Source organism: Patagioenas fasciata, chromosome 7 (assembly GCF_037038585.1).
Source record: "Patagioenas fasciata isolate bPatFas1 chromosome 7, bPatFas1.hap1, whole genome shotgun sequence".
NCBI classification, from domain to species: Eukaryota; Metazoa; Chordata; class Aves; order Columbiformes; family Columbidae; genus Patagioenas; species Patagioenas fasciata.
The window spans coordinates 20,395,922-20,410,857 of record NC_092526.1 but is presented as its reverse complement, the minus strand read 5'-3'; the positions used below and the strand labels follow the sequence as shown (position 1 = coordinate 20,410,857).

The window sequence follows — 14,936 nt, the reverse complement described above, 5'->3', positions numbered from 1 at the left end:
AGAAAGCAATTGAGTGGATGATTCAGATCTTGAAAAGTACAACTCAAACAATAGAGTAATTATCCTGACATTACACCATTAATGGAGGGAGGGTGTGCATAAATATAATGTTTTTATTCAAGTAAAGAAGTCTGAACAGCATACTTGCACATCCTTAGCAGTTTCCATTTATTTTAGTTCTGAACAGCTATATCCTTTAGGGGACTACTGAAATTTACTGTTTAGGAATGTTGTTCCCATTTTTGTGATATTACAGATTTTACTTTCTTATAACTCATTATTAAAATAATTCAAAACAAAATATGTCCCAGGCTTAACTCTTCAATCCTATCCATGCTTTTTGATTTACTGTTATGAAGACACCATTGACTTAGGCTAGGTCTCTTGTCCTTTGAAATATTATTTCAGTCATCTTTAAAAAAAAAAATATTTGTAATGTGAGGCTATATTGAATACATCAAGCTCTTGATTAAATAAAAATTACACTTCTCAAATAATATGTTATATTACAGTTCTTCCTTACCTTTATGTGATGTCTGTCAATCCTTGGGCATGTGATTATTTTTTCCATAATGTAGGCATTTTGACTAGTTAAAGTCAGTCATGCTCTTCGTGTTGGTAGCTGCTTTATTTGAGTTGATGACATATAGCATAACTTACTTGTGACATATGAACTTAATGACACACGGGAATACTATAATGCTGCCTTTGGGACCCATTAAAATGGTTCAAACTTGACTATATTTCTATGTGGTTAATCATATATAAAGAAATCAGGGGACTACTGTTAGCCAGGCAGATGCTGTGCTGTGAGGTAGGGAGCTCTGCACAGTGGGGCAGAACTCTGTGGCTGGTTGCCACAAGTCTCTACCACATGGAAAAGCTCTCACAGTCTCCAGTTAAATCAGTTGTTTTTCTCATGAAAGAGGTGTCCTTAGTCAGCCCTTGAAGCAGAGGTCATTCGTTGGTATAACAAAATAAAGGATGTTCACATCTGTGTGATATATTAGAACCTTAGTTGAGAGGCAAATGTACTTTTAAAATAAGCTGCTGTACTCTTCAACTCCTTTGTGTGAAAGCTGCTATGTTTCTGCTCCCTGGCAATTTTTATATGTTCTCTGATTATCTGTGTATAAATGGAAAATAGTTTTTTAAAACGTGTTTATAAATGAAAATGAGATCAATTAGATGTCTCCTTTTGATTCTAAGCTTGTTGTAGCATCAGGGTAGTAGAAGAATTGTGTGCATGCAAGCTTTCCTACATCCAAAGTATCAAATCAAGGAGGTAAGGATGGTTAAGGTAGCATGCAGTAATTTGAAGTGCCGATTTCCACATTAAACAGGAGCTAATTAAGAGTGATTTTGTCTAATGACAATTCTACCGTGTAACAGTTTGTCCTTGTGTTATTAGGCTGTATACGGAAGTTTAAATGCTGTAAAGGAAGTACGGACACCACAAAAGGAAGAATCTGGTGGAACCTTCGAAAAACATGCTACAAGATAGTAGAACACAACTGGTTTGAAACATTCATTGTCTTCATGATTCTTCTCAGCAGTGGTGCTCTGGTAGGTAGAGCATACACCCATAGAAACAGTATCTATAAAAATGTTTTATCAAAGATAGCGTTATAATGAATCTGTGTTCATTGAGGAAAAAATACAGAGTTGGCTTGAAAGAGACCTTGGAACTAAATTCCCAGAATATTTTGGGTAATGCATATAAAAGAAGTCATTAAAATTCTGCTATCAAATAACACTCTGCAGATTAATTTTTGATGAAAACAAGGTGATATGTGTGTGTGATAGTGCTTATGAAAAGGCTTACACTAAGATTCTTGTTTAAGAAATTATAAAAATCACACTAGATTAATTGTATGCAATAGCTGGAACAATTATTCAATTGTCTGCCCTCTGCTCCGGCACCTGAAGCACCATGTCCCTTTTTTCTTCTCTGACCTTGGTGTTTGCAGAGTAGTTTTTCCCACTTTTTTCTTCAGTCCTCACACTGCCATGCAGTGTTTTGCCCTTTGTTAAACATGTTTTCACAGGGGCATCACAACCTTCACTGATGGGCTCAGCTCCCTGTGGTGGGTCCACTGTGGAACTGGCGTAGAACAGCCCCTGGCCTCTTCTCATGGTGGCCACCCCTGCAGCCTCCAGCCACCAAAACCTTGCCACCAATACCCAATATTGGAATTCAGCAGTCATCAGCAACATAGTATTTGGTCACTGTAGCTCATTATTCAGTTTTGATAGCTGAATTTGTTATAACTGGGAGACTGCCTTCTGACTGAGCCTGACTGGGCTTTTCAGGGTGACAAATTGTAATTCTGTGTTGACTATTATTGAAATTTCTAAAAACATTTTTGGCAACTTCAGTCATTTTATTGTAATTCTATTATGAAGCAATGATAAATCCTAAAACTCAGAACAAATGCAATCGTAATCTCTGCTAATGCTGCCTCTTCAAGTTAAAACGTCTAAAGTTGAAGGTGATTTTACTTTGCCATTTTAATTCGGTTCTTTTGGTTTAATGTGTAGTTTGCAAAGACCTATGAGTATCTGACATATACAACCCATTTTTACAGGCTTTTGAAGATATATATATTGAACAGCGCAAGACTATAAAAACCATACTGGACTACGCTGATAAAATCTTCACTTACATCTTTATTCTGGAAATGGTGCTAAAATGGGTGGCCTATGGTTTCCAAACTTATTTCACTAATGCTTGGTGCTGGATGGACTTCCTGATTGTTGATGTAGGTATTATACTTTCCTGGGTAGCTTATTTCTGTTGTTTAAGCAGGTCCTTTTATGTAACACCAATCTGATACATATTCTGCATTGTGTATATATACATATATATGTATTAACTGGGCTTAAAAGAACAGACATACTGGTGAATAAGATTCCACTGTAATTATTCAGTAAAAATCTTCCTTTATGCTGTCATTGACTCCATGTGTTCTGTGTTTTACTGCACTGGGTCCCAGCCACTTCGTGAGGACTGTCAGCTGGTTGGACTTTCTGGAGTTGGTGGCAGAGACCAAGGAGGAAGCAGACACAGAAAGGAAAGAGAAGTTTAAGTGAGCACATAGGGTTGAGATAGGACAGTTGATCCTGGGCGTGATGAATCACTGGCATGGAACTGCAGGGGAGAATGGTATCAGCAAATTGGGGAGGGAGCAAAATAAGAGGGGTTGGGGGAAAGGGGACACCAATTGGAGTACAAAGGATTGAGGAGAACAAAAAGTTATGGCCTACAAATTCCTGGTTCATGTATCTGCTACTATGTGAATTATTCTAAGTGTAAGTTAGCAGAAGCAAATGCTGCTGGCTCACGTTTTATCATGATTATAATAATGCATCTGTAGTACAACACTGTTTACTATTGTAACGCCATGTAGAATGGGATTAGGTTTTCAGTACGTTTCAGGCTTTGACTGAGTTTATGGGGAAGATGAGCTTTTATTCAAATTATTTTTACCCAAATTGCCCTTCATTTTGTATAGGTATTATGTGCATTGTTCTAACTAGCACTTTGTGATGAAAGTTCTAGAGATTAAGGTCTGTTTGTTTAAACTGTTCTGAAATATACATGCAATGTTGTATTCAGGTTTTATATATTTATATATATATATGCACACACTTTTTTTGTTCATGTTGTTGTTCTTCTGCTAGAAGCTTAATATCCTTATGAACTTTTTTCCTGATATCCAGATCAAAGCTTTTTTCCTCTAGGAACTACATTTGTATTGTAAGACTGTATTTAAAAAAAAAAAAAAAAAAGTTCTGTTTTGGTTTATTTTGCTCCAGGTCTCCTTGGTTAGCTTAGTAGCTACTGCCCTTGGTTTCTCAGAACTCAGTGCAATTAAATCCCTCCGAACTCTAAGAGCTTTGAGACCTCTAAGAGCTTTGTCACGCTTTGAAGGCATGAGGGTAAGAAAATAAAAGGAGCAGTGTGTAAAACAAATCCATAAAAGTATACCTAATTATGAAATCATGGAGGAATACCAAACTGCATGTCTGTTTTCAAGGCCAACGGTAACATGTTTGATTGTATTACATATATTATTCCTTTCCTGTTGGTGTTACTTCAGTGTATTTTAACGTTTTACATTGTATCTTTTGCTGTATTTGGAAAGAAAATATTCTTCTTACTACCCTATATACTGGTTTTAATTTTTTTTTTCCCTGTGTTTTTCTCCTAGGTGGTTGTGAATGCTCTTACTGGAGCAATCCCATCCATTATGAATGTACTTCTGGTTTGTCTTACATTCTGGCTAATTTTCAGCATTATGGGAGTAAATTTGTTTGCTGGCAAGTTCTATCACTGTGTCAACACCACAACTGGTGAGCCATTCCCACCAGAGAAAGTCGATGATGTAACTATGTGTGAAAATCTTACCAGCACTGCTACAGATGTCCGTTGGCAAAATGTGAAAGTGAACTTTGATAATGTTGGAGCTGGTTATCTTTCTCTGCTTCAAGTAGTAAGTGTATAAATTTTCATAAACTGCTTTTCCTGTATTAAGCTTTATAGCAGTAACATTTAATTAAATTTTTTTTTCAGTGTTATTTTGGAATATATGAATGGGTATGAGATTTGATTTTATAATTGTGTTCCATGAAACTAATAATATTGCTTATGGTAAAAATCTGCTACATTTTATGACCAGATAGATATAAAGTTCCTTTGCTCCTAACTGCTAGTACCTTTTTGAGTTCTACAGAAATACAGTACCTAGTTAAAATTAAAAATGAAAAAAAATCGTTAAAGTGTATCTAGGATTAATTTTCTTTTAATTCCTTGATCTGTTAAGGCATTTTGACTTAGATTTTTACAATGGCAGTTTGACAGATGCATTCAAGGGCTCAACTGATCTTCAAATGAAAAGAAAGCCAACTATTGAAATAGAAAAAGATTTTAAATTTACTTTTTCTTTCTCTTCTTTCCCATTTTATTATTCTTGTGAGTCCTACTCCAGTCATTGTCTATTATTGTCAAGTGGGTTTTTTTGAAGGTAATTTCTAGCTTATATTTAAACTCTAGATGAGCAGCTGCAGAATTCACTAATCGAGTTCGCTTGACAACCTGTTTCTGGGGAAATATTTGTGCTCATGAGCACTTGGTAATTATTCTGTCTTTAAAAATCTACAACTGGTAGTATTTAGTAGTTAGTATTGTGCTAGCAGGCTACTATCTGATTGCTCTGGGGAGTAACAGCTATTGCTAAATAATACTACGCAATTGCATAAATCACCACTGTTGGGAACACCAGTGCTTGTGGCTTTTGTAACATCTCTTGCATGGAATGGTTCAGCTATGTAATGTTTTCAGTAAACGTACCATTCATACCTTGTTTTTACTTAATATCATAGCTCACAGGAACAGGTTTGATGGAAAGCTGAGGAATTGGCTGGATGGCTGTGTCCGAAGACTTACTGTCAGCTTATTAAGGTCCAAGTGGAAACCAGTAACAAGGGGTGTCTCTTAAGGGTCTGCACTGCGACCAGTACTATTTAGTAGCTTCATCGGTGACATAGTGGGATTAAGTGAACCCTCAGCAGTTTGCAGATGATACTAAGCTGAGGAGATACACTTAGAGGGATGGGATGCCATCCTGAGGGACCTTCACAGGCTTGAAGAGTGGGCCCATGTGAATCTCATGAAGTTCAACAAGGCCATGTGCAAGGTCCTGTCCCTAGGTCAGGATAATCCCCAGTATCAGTGAAGACTGAAGGATGACTGGATTGAGAGTGGCCCTGCAGAGAAGGACTTGGCGATACCGGTGGCCAAAAAATTGGACATAAACCAGTAATGTGCATTCACAGCCCAAAAAGCCAGTCATATCCTGGGCTGCATACCAAAAAGTGTGGCCAACAGATCAAGGGAGGTGATTCTCCTCCGATCCACTCTCATGCAACCTCACCAGTAAAAGAAAGAAATGGACATCTTAGAACAGGTCCAGAGGAGGACCAAGAAAAAGATCAGAGGGCTCATATGAAGAAACACTGAGGGAGTTGAGGTTGTTCAACCTGGAGAAGAGAAAGCTCCAGGGTGACCTCATTGTGGCCTTCCAGTATATAAAAGGGGCTTATAAGAAAGACAATGAGAAAATTTTTACCAAGGCCTGTAGTGTGACAGGACAAGGGGCAACAGTTTTAAACTGTATGAGTATAGATTTAGATTGGATGTTAGGAAGAATTTTTCTTTGTTTTAACAATAAGATGGTGAGTCACTAGAACAGGTTGCCCAGAGAAGCTGTGGATGTGCTACCATTGGAAGTGTGTGATGTAATGAAAGATGTCCCTGTCCATGGCAGAGGGGTTGGACTAGATCATCTCTAAAGGTTCTTTTGAAGCCAAACCATGCTATGATTCTGTTATTTTCTTAAGATTTCTTGGGACTACTTGTTTTCTGGAGTTTCTTCTAGGACTCTTTGCATATTCTGTCTGAAAAATGCCAACCCATGGTGGCTGATTTTGGACTCCTCCTCCATTTTTTTGGTAGTCAGCAACTTAGAACTGAGTGTCTTGTTATAAATTGCAGTCTGTTATGTTCAGATGCAGATTGCAACCCATCCCACATAGAGTTTATATGAATTTGCATGAAGATTAGAATTTATTCGGTGTTTAAATATTAGGGAGAATTATTCCACAGTAAATTACATTCTGTGAATACTTTCCTGTGTCTTACCAGACTTTTAATATTAATCTTTATTTTTGTGGGTGCAAATACATTGCAGAAGACAGTATTTTATTTAGAATGTTAACAAAACTGGAACTTTGATCGAAAATATTAACAAACTTTGTTTTTAGGCAACCTTTAAAGGATGGATGCTGATCATGTATGCTGCAGTTGATTCTAGAGACGTGAGTGCAATATAAGATTTACTGAGTGAAACCAAACATAAGATTGATGTAACGCTTCCTGAATGGCAGTTGAAATAAAGTAAAATATAAAGAATAAAAATGTAAAACCTTGAATAAATATTCTGTATATATCTATGGACTGTAAACTAGTTCAGTGCATATACTTTTAATAGATAAAATAATTATATCAGTAGATCTGCATAAAGTATTAACAATTTAATAAATCATCTGTAAGTAAAAAAAAAAAATAATGAAATCTGTTTTCCTGTTAATTTATGTCACTGAGATTGCACAGATTAGGAAATAGGTTTTTCCTGTGTCTCCAGAAATAACCACAATGATCAAATCACAAGACCCGCAATAGCTAATACAGAGCTGCAGATTCTGGTGATCTCTAAATATAAAATGACTGAATTTTGCCTGTTTTTCTGTTAATGTCAGTATTTATTTTGCATGTGTCCTCTAATCCAGCTCCTGATTTGTATGAAGTCCAGAGGAACTGAATTGTTTTTGAGCACGCTGCTGTCAGATTTTGTAGGAATTACATGAATCATCAAATGTTATTAGAGAGGAAGTGGTAGATAGGAAGGGGAGGAGTGGCAGGTGTGCAGTTACAGACACCTGCTTAAATAGACTTTCAAGTTCAAAGATAAGGCAAATGTGTCCAGAACAGCTGGTTTTCCCCCTTGCCAAGGAGTCACTATTCAGCTGGATGGAACTGCTGTTTCTGCTCGGTATTCTATAATTTGTCCTAACTCTTATTTTTTATGTATTGCTGTTTTTCTGTTACGTAGACAGGGAAACAGCCGAAGTTTGAGTACAACCTGTACATGTATATTTACTTTGTTGCCTTTATCATCTTTGGATCATTTTTCACCCTAAACCTATTCATTGGTGTCATCATAGATAACTTCAACCAACAAAAAAAGAAGATAAGTATCACATGTTTAATTTTCATAATGCTTCATTGTTATTGAGCAGTCCGCAAATGTATATAGGGATAATAATTTTTTTTTCAACTGAAATAATTTCTGTGATTCAAATGAACACCATATTGTGTCAAGAATGGCAGACACTGTCTACTGTAGTAATGATTTAAAAGGCAGAGATGCGTTCCTGCCTAAGGGCTTTTTCTGGGAGTGTGGTATACACCCCTTGTACATTTGTAGCTGTTGTAACTGTCTCCAGGAGAGTAGAATACCGCAGGTGTGATAAAGGACTGCAATTGGGCTGGGGAAAATTCTATGTATGTGCTATTTTTCAGGTTCGTGTAGCAAATTAGCAAATATTAAGTCACCTGCCTTTGGATTTATAGATGCACCCTTACAGAAATATGCAGATCATGCAGTCTGTGGGTACCTCGCAGTATTTTTCTTCTCTTTATTCTGCCTTCACATCACTGAGATCTCTTCATTTTGGGCAATGAATGGGAAAGACCTGATGCCACGCTATACTGTCCCTGTGTAGTTAAACTGTGTGCATTTTTTTCATCCCTATGTGTGTCTTTTATTACTTTAGTTCCCATGGGAAAAAAGTGTTCCATTAGCTGTCACATTCCAAACCATTACAGTCCTCAAAAGCGTATAAGGTGTACCTCGAGACTGCTCCCTATGGACAGCACACCGAGACAATGACGGCTTGTTCACTCTTGATAGCCATTACATCAGTGAGGCATCAGAAGAAATCCCCAGTTCAATGCCAGTTCTTCTACACCTTTTAAAAATTTTTTTACTGGATAAAATGTCCTGACAGAGTCACATCATGTTTCTGCCATAATCAGCAAATTATTTTTTTGTTTTTCTCCTAAAACTCTTACTCTCTAAGAACTGAATTTGACTTGAATGTTTGGCTTGTGGGCTGAGTGTACTAAGCAAGATCTCTTTTGACTTAAAAGTCTTTATGTCTATATGTCACCACAACTGAAAGACTCAAACACATCTTTGTCCACATTTGTTGTTACTTTCTCCATAAGATTGATGCTGCATTTGACAAAGTCACAGAATCACCTGTGACTCCAAAATTCTTTTCCAAATGCCAGTGCTTTGGCATTATGCATTCTTGGAATGTACTTAAAAACAAATGCATGGGAAAAAAAAAAAGCAGTTACTTGTCCATATAAATTTTATTTCTGACAAGTGTTTCCATATGTGTATTACACATACCAGTCTAGACACCCTTTTACTTGACTGCTGCCCTCTTATTCATGCAAGAAACTGTAGAGTAATCCCACGCTTCTGATGATTTCCATACAGCGTAGGAGGATAATCAAGCTTCATATGCACTGTAGAAGTACTATTGCGGCAAAAAAAAATCTGAACTGAGATAAAAGTACTTGCATGATAAAATATGCATCCTGAAAAGTCACATCACTATTTTTTCCTTATATGGTTTCCCTGAGGGCAAATCAGCACTCGGTGAATCTTTCTACCTTTGCAGCTTTTATATTCCTGGTTGATTGATTTACAGTGTGGAGTTTTCTCTGTTACTTAATTTGTTTTATTTTTCCATCAAGAATTGTCAGATATTTTAACAATCTTTTATAAATTTATTATGTTTTGGTAACAATGTACGAGAATGAATACATGCTTCATAAAAAACATGTTCTGCAATGCTGTGAATTCATGGATTGTAATCGGTTTTATTTTTACTATTTTACCTTGGAGGTCAAGACATTTTCATGACAGAAGAACAAAAGAAATACTACAATGCAATGAAGAAGCTGGGGTCCAAGAAACCACAGAAACCTATACCTAGACCAACGGTGAGAACGTGTTCCATTCTTCTGTCATCTACATTTGGGAAGAAATTGCAGCAGTACTTTAACTATAAAAAAAGTTTCTCCCTTACTTCTAAAGTGGTTTAGGCCTAACTGAAGTTAGTCCTTTGTTCTGAATTAAAACATGTACATAATTCTGTTCTGCAGGAAAAATGTCTGGTATTTGTTACGCCCAAGGAAGTAGAGAATCAAAGAATCTGAAGAAATAGAAACCTGTTGGGTTCTGAGGGGAAGACTTAGAGCTGGCCAATAAAGAAGTTACTGGACAGTGCTTTTCTTAGATTGTTCAACCTTTTGCTTGGTTGCCTATTTTGGGGTAGGGGGAAGGAAATGGGAGAGAGGAAAGTGGTGTTCATTATGTACAAGATACTATCACCTTTTCTTTTTTCTTCCCTCAGAACAAACTACAGGGTCTGGTGTTTGATATTGTAACAAAGCAAGCATTTGACATCACCATTATGGTTCTCATCTGTCTTAACATGGTCACCATGATGATAGAAACAGATGACCAGGGTGAACTTACGCAAAATATTTTATACTGGATTAACTTGGTCTTTGTTGTCCTTTTCACTGGAGAATGTGTCTTCAAAATGTTCTCACTCCGTTATTATTACTTCACCATTGGCTGGAATGTTTTTGATTTTGTGGTTGTTATTCTCTCAATAGTAGGTAAGTAATCCTTACATTCAAAAGGAAATATAGTAAGATGTATTCAATGCTTTATCTCTGTCAAATTTTGCAAAATAGAAGAAATAGTACCTTTTAATTTCTTCTGATTATTTAAGAAATGAAAATCATACTTTAGAGTATGAACTTTCTTAATTCTACATTAATATATTTTTTCCCTAAGAGCTCTGGGAAAATCTAAAATTACCCATAGCAGATAAAATTAATCTCCAATTATAGTTTCCACTAGTTACACAGATAGAAATGTTCTTTAGTTATACTTTTTTTTGTGAAAAATGTAATCTGTGATGTTACCCTTTTGATCTTATTTTTATGTTTGACAGGTATGTTTCTAGCTGAAGTGATTGAAAAGTACTTTGTGTCCCCCACACTGTTCAGAGTCATCCGACTTGCCAGAATCGGTCGAATCCTGCGTCTCATTAAAGGCGCTAAGGGAATCCGCACTCTGCTTTTTGCTTTGATGATGTCTCTTCCTGCTCTGTTCAACATTGGTCTGCTGCTGTTCCTGGTCATGTTTATCTATGCAATATTTGGCATGTACAACTTTGCCTATGTCAAGAGGGAAGCTGGTATAGATGACATGTTCAACTTTGAAACGTTTGGCAACAGCATGATCTGCCTGTTTCAAATCACCACATCTGCTGGCTGGGATGGTTTGCTTGCCCCAATTCTTAACAGTGGGGAGCCGGACTGTAACCCTAACAAAACTCATCCGGGAAGCTCTGTGAAAGGCGACTGCGGCAACCCTTCCGTTGGGATTTTCTTCTTTGTCAGCTACATTATCATCTCATTTCTGGTAGTGGTGAACATGTACATTGCTGTGATTCTGGAGAACTTTGGTGTTGCTACTGAAGAAAGTGCTGAACCCTTGAGTGAGGATGACTTCGAGATGTTCTATGAGGTTTGGGAAAAATATGATCCAGATGCAACACAGTTCATAGAATATAGCAAATTATCTGATTTTGCAGCTTCTCTGGATCCTCCTCTTAATATACCAAAACCGAACACAATTCAGCTTATTGCGATGGATCTACCCATGGTAAGTGGCGACAGAATTCACTGCCTTGACATCTTGTTTGCCTTCACAAAGCGTGTTTTGGGGGACAGTGATGAGATGGATGCCCTGAGAATACAGATGGAAGATCGGTTTATGGCAGCCAATCCTTCCAAAGTCTCCTATGAACCAATTACAACTACGTTAAAACGAAAACAGGAGGAAGTGTCTGCTACCATCATTCAGCGTGCCTATAGGCGTCACCTTTTAAGGCAGTCAGTAAAGAAACTTTCATTTATGTATCGGAAAGATGGCATTGATCTGCTTATGAAAAAAGATATGATTGTTGGTAAGTTAAGTGAAAACTCATCTCCAGTGGATATGTCTGCATCTACCACATCTCCACCTTCTTATGATAGTGTAACAAAACCAGAAAAAGAAAAATATGAAGATGACAAATCAGAAAAAGAAGACAAGGGGAAAGACAGAAAAGGAAACAAGAAGTAAAAGACACAAAGAAGTTGTCCATGATGAATCTTCACAAGCCTTAGAAGATAAAATTTTTATCAATAGCACTCTTACAGGATTATGCCAAAATTACAAGTTTTTACATGTTTACCTGCTGCTACAGTCAGTGCCTGTACCAAGACAATGACCCTTCACTACCAAACTCTCTCTGTAACAGGGAAACAACTTTGCCAGAGGAAAGCTGGCACTAATGGAGAGGGGACACAAAATCTCTACTTGGCCTGTAGGAACCCTTAATGGATTGTAAAACTACCAGTCTTAATAAGTCTGTATTTTTGTGGAATAAGTGTGTACATTTCATCTCCTATGGATGCTCCATGTGTGTCAGTTTTTTTCATGATCTCATTTGCTTTAATACACATACTGCTATTTGTAATTCTGCTGAGAAAAACTAAATACTCTTGCAGAGGAATGCAGATGTCAGGAATATGTAATTATGGCATAATGGGAACGTAGTTCTCTTCAAGCCACTTCTAAAAGCAGAAAAACAAGATTCTAGGTTATTGAACCTCAGGATCTAGAGAAAATCAACAACAAATTATAAAAAAAAAATAACAGAGTAGATAAAGAATTTATCAGAAAATAAATCAAGGGGATAACTTTCACAGAAAAGAGGTTGGTAGTTTAGTCTCTTGGTTTTAATATACTTATGTTTAATACTTTTTAGTAATTCTTAGTTTATTATACAGTCCGTTTCAGATACAATGGTTTAAATAAGTGATGCTACACACTCAACTCCTGTTTTGAAAAATGTGAAACTATTAAACATACTTACTTTCAAAGTCAAAGATATTTCATCATTCCTGAGAGATTTAAACAGTTATTTTCACAGAAAAGCTACGAATGCCAAAGTGTGCCTACAGGGAATTACTGAAATTAGTCTTTTTTCTTGTTTTACGTGTAGACCCTGTAATTTCATGAGTCGCTTGCATACTTCCTTCCAAACTTTGTTTCTACACTTCTTATTTCACATGAATGTATCACACTTAGGAAAATAATCAAAGCTACGTGAATAAATTGATAGCAAAGTATCTTTTGGTACAAATCCTACCTTAATGTATACCTCAGGCTTAAATTTCCATGCTTTGGAAGGATGGGTCATGTCAGAGACACAAAATGTGAACATCAGAGGTGGTTTTGACCCGCAATGGCACTTTAGTCAGCTTTTTGCCACAGGTAGTGCAATCTGCACTGAAAGCTGGGGTGACCAAAAGGAGATAACTGAGGTCAGCTTTGTCCTGCATTGTGGTTTAGATGACTTTTTATCATCAAGGCTGACACTATATATGGAAGTAAACTATCCTCTGTTATTTAATCAATTGTTTTATGCATTGGTGCCTGTTTGAACAAAGAAGCAATGACCTAAGTACTATATTTATTGCATCTAATACGTACCCTAGTAAGTATAGCTGATAACATTTCAGTAGATAATATGGTATATTCTGTAATACTCCACGTAATTGGGAAGCTTTGACTGATGCATGCCTGCTGCTATTATCCTACAGCTATTAAAGGCTAAGATGGAAAGACATGTGAGTGGTAAAAGAATAAAACTGTTCGATGAGACCATCGTTCCTCATACCAGTAAGCAATAGTCTGCTGCTATTATAGATATTATTTTGTTTGAGTTTTGTAATCAGCGAGTATGCAGTAAATATCCAGATTACACAGGGCAAATATATTGCTTAAAATTAGGGCTAGAAAAAAAATTATATATCTATTGATCTATTCTTGTTATTTTGAAAACAGTTTTATTTTATAACATTTTATACTTCTTATAGGAAACTACACATAACTTCATGTTGGTAGTAATTTTTGTTGGTGTCTATCTGTGACACCATTGGGAAACCTTAGGTACAAAGTGAATTGGTAATTGCAAGTTTCTGCTAATTATATTAAGCGTATTTTAATTAGGAATAATTTTAAGAGAAATGGACAGTACAGTTCTTTTTCTGATCAGTTGTTAGGTCTTTGTATGGGAAACAAGATCGAAGGGGTTCTTTTGAAATTTTAATCCTGTCTGTCACTTGTCAGGGTCATCTTAGTCATAGAAACATTGCTTTTCCTCTGTGTTAGTGTCACACATAATCTGCTTTTCCTGTTGATTCATACTGTAGTAGAAGTGCTTTAAATATATTTTGTTATTAAAAAATTTTCTTCATGAGAATGAATAGTGAACTTGTGCAATGGACAGTGGAATACCTTGCATTTCTTAAAAAAGAACTAGAATATAGATGGGCTCCTGCTTTTATAGAAATTATTGGCTCATACTGTACTGATGAACTGCATGCAGGAAGTTGTTTTACCAAAAAATAACTACATTGCTAACAACCCAAAGGAATAAAGATAACCTTTTAATGTACTTGTTTTAGTCTTTGTGTTTTTATTGTATGAAGTTTATACAGATTACCAAGTAATGGTTGGCAAAATTAAGGGGGAACTTTAGCAACAAGGCAATGGGTTTTAGACCTCTAGATCATATGTTGCTTGATGACTTAGATCAGTGTCAACTTGTCACTATCTAGATGAAATGAAATGCTTATGTTGTCCTGACCAGAGAAGTTTTTCTAGAATTCAGAAAATAATTGCATTCCAACTTCGGTTTTGTCAGATTTTTCTGAGTTGCCCAGGAAGAGGCCCAGTGGCGTCCTCTGGTGGCCAAGTCCGATAAAGGCTGTATCCACATTATTGCTGAGCAGCAGGTCGAGCAGACACTGATCACCCTGGGGTGGGTGGTCTGGGATCTGTCGACGAAATAGCCCCACAGGGAGATAACAGAGTCCCTTTAATCCCATTCCCCTTCAAGAATCCCATGCTTTCCAAGAGAAGGGAACCTGTTAGAGGTGTTAGTGGTGCCCCACAGCTGTCTGCAGGCAGCTGATGCCTGGACACAGTCCGGCATGGGCTCTGGCAAGAGGTCACAACCTACAGGTGGCAGGATATGGGGTAGAGCACAGGCAGGTGGACCTGTGCCTGGAGTAATTAATGCTTGTTTTTCCATTTTCGTTTCTGTTGTGCAGAGCAGCTGTTGAATGCTTGGGTGAATATAGCTAACAAAAAAACCAACAACCT

General features: G+C 36.9%; 1 protein-coding gene across 5 annotated transcripts in view; it reads left to right on the top strand.

Annotated features, from left to right (window-relative positions):
- The window catches only part of LOC136102917 (sodium channel protein type 3 subunit alpha-like), a 69,398-nt gene extending 55,193 nt beyond the window's left edge, over positions 1–14,205 (top strand). For all 5 annotated transcript variants that reach the window (XM_065840426.2, XM_071811018.1, XM_071811019.1 and 2 more), the window contains 9 exons: positions 1,412–1,566; positions 2,589–2,762; positions 3,820–3,942; positions 4,215–4,496; positions 6,826–6,879; positions 7,674–7,811; positions 9,536–9,640; positions 10,054–10,324; positions 10,666–14,205. In XM_065840426.2, coding sequence (XP_065696498.1) covers positions 1,412–1,566; positions 2,589–2,762; positions 3,820–3,942; positions 4,215–4,496; positions 6,826–6,879; positions 7,674–7,811; positions 9,536–9,640; positions 10,054–10,324; positions 10,666–11,843 — 2,480 coding nt within the window. In that variant the 3' untranslated portion in view covers positions 11,844–14,205. The remainder of the gene's footprint in view (positions 1–1,411; positions 1,567–2,588; positions 2,763–3,819; positions 3,943–4,214; positions 4,497–6,825; positions 6,880–7,673; positions 7,812–9,535; positions 9,641–10,053; positions 10,325–10,665) is intronic.
- Positions 14,206–14,936: the final 731 nt, after the last annotated feature.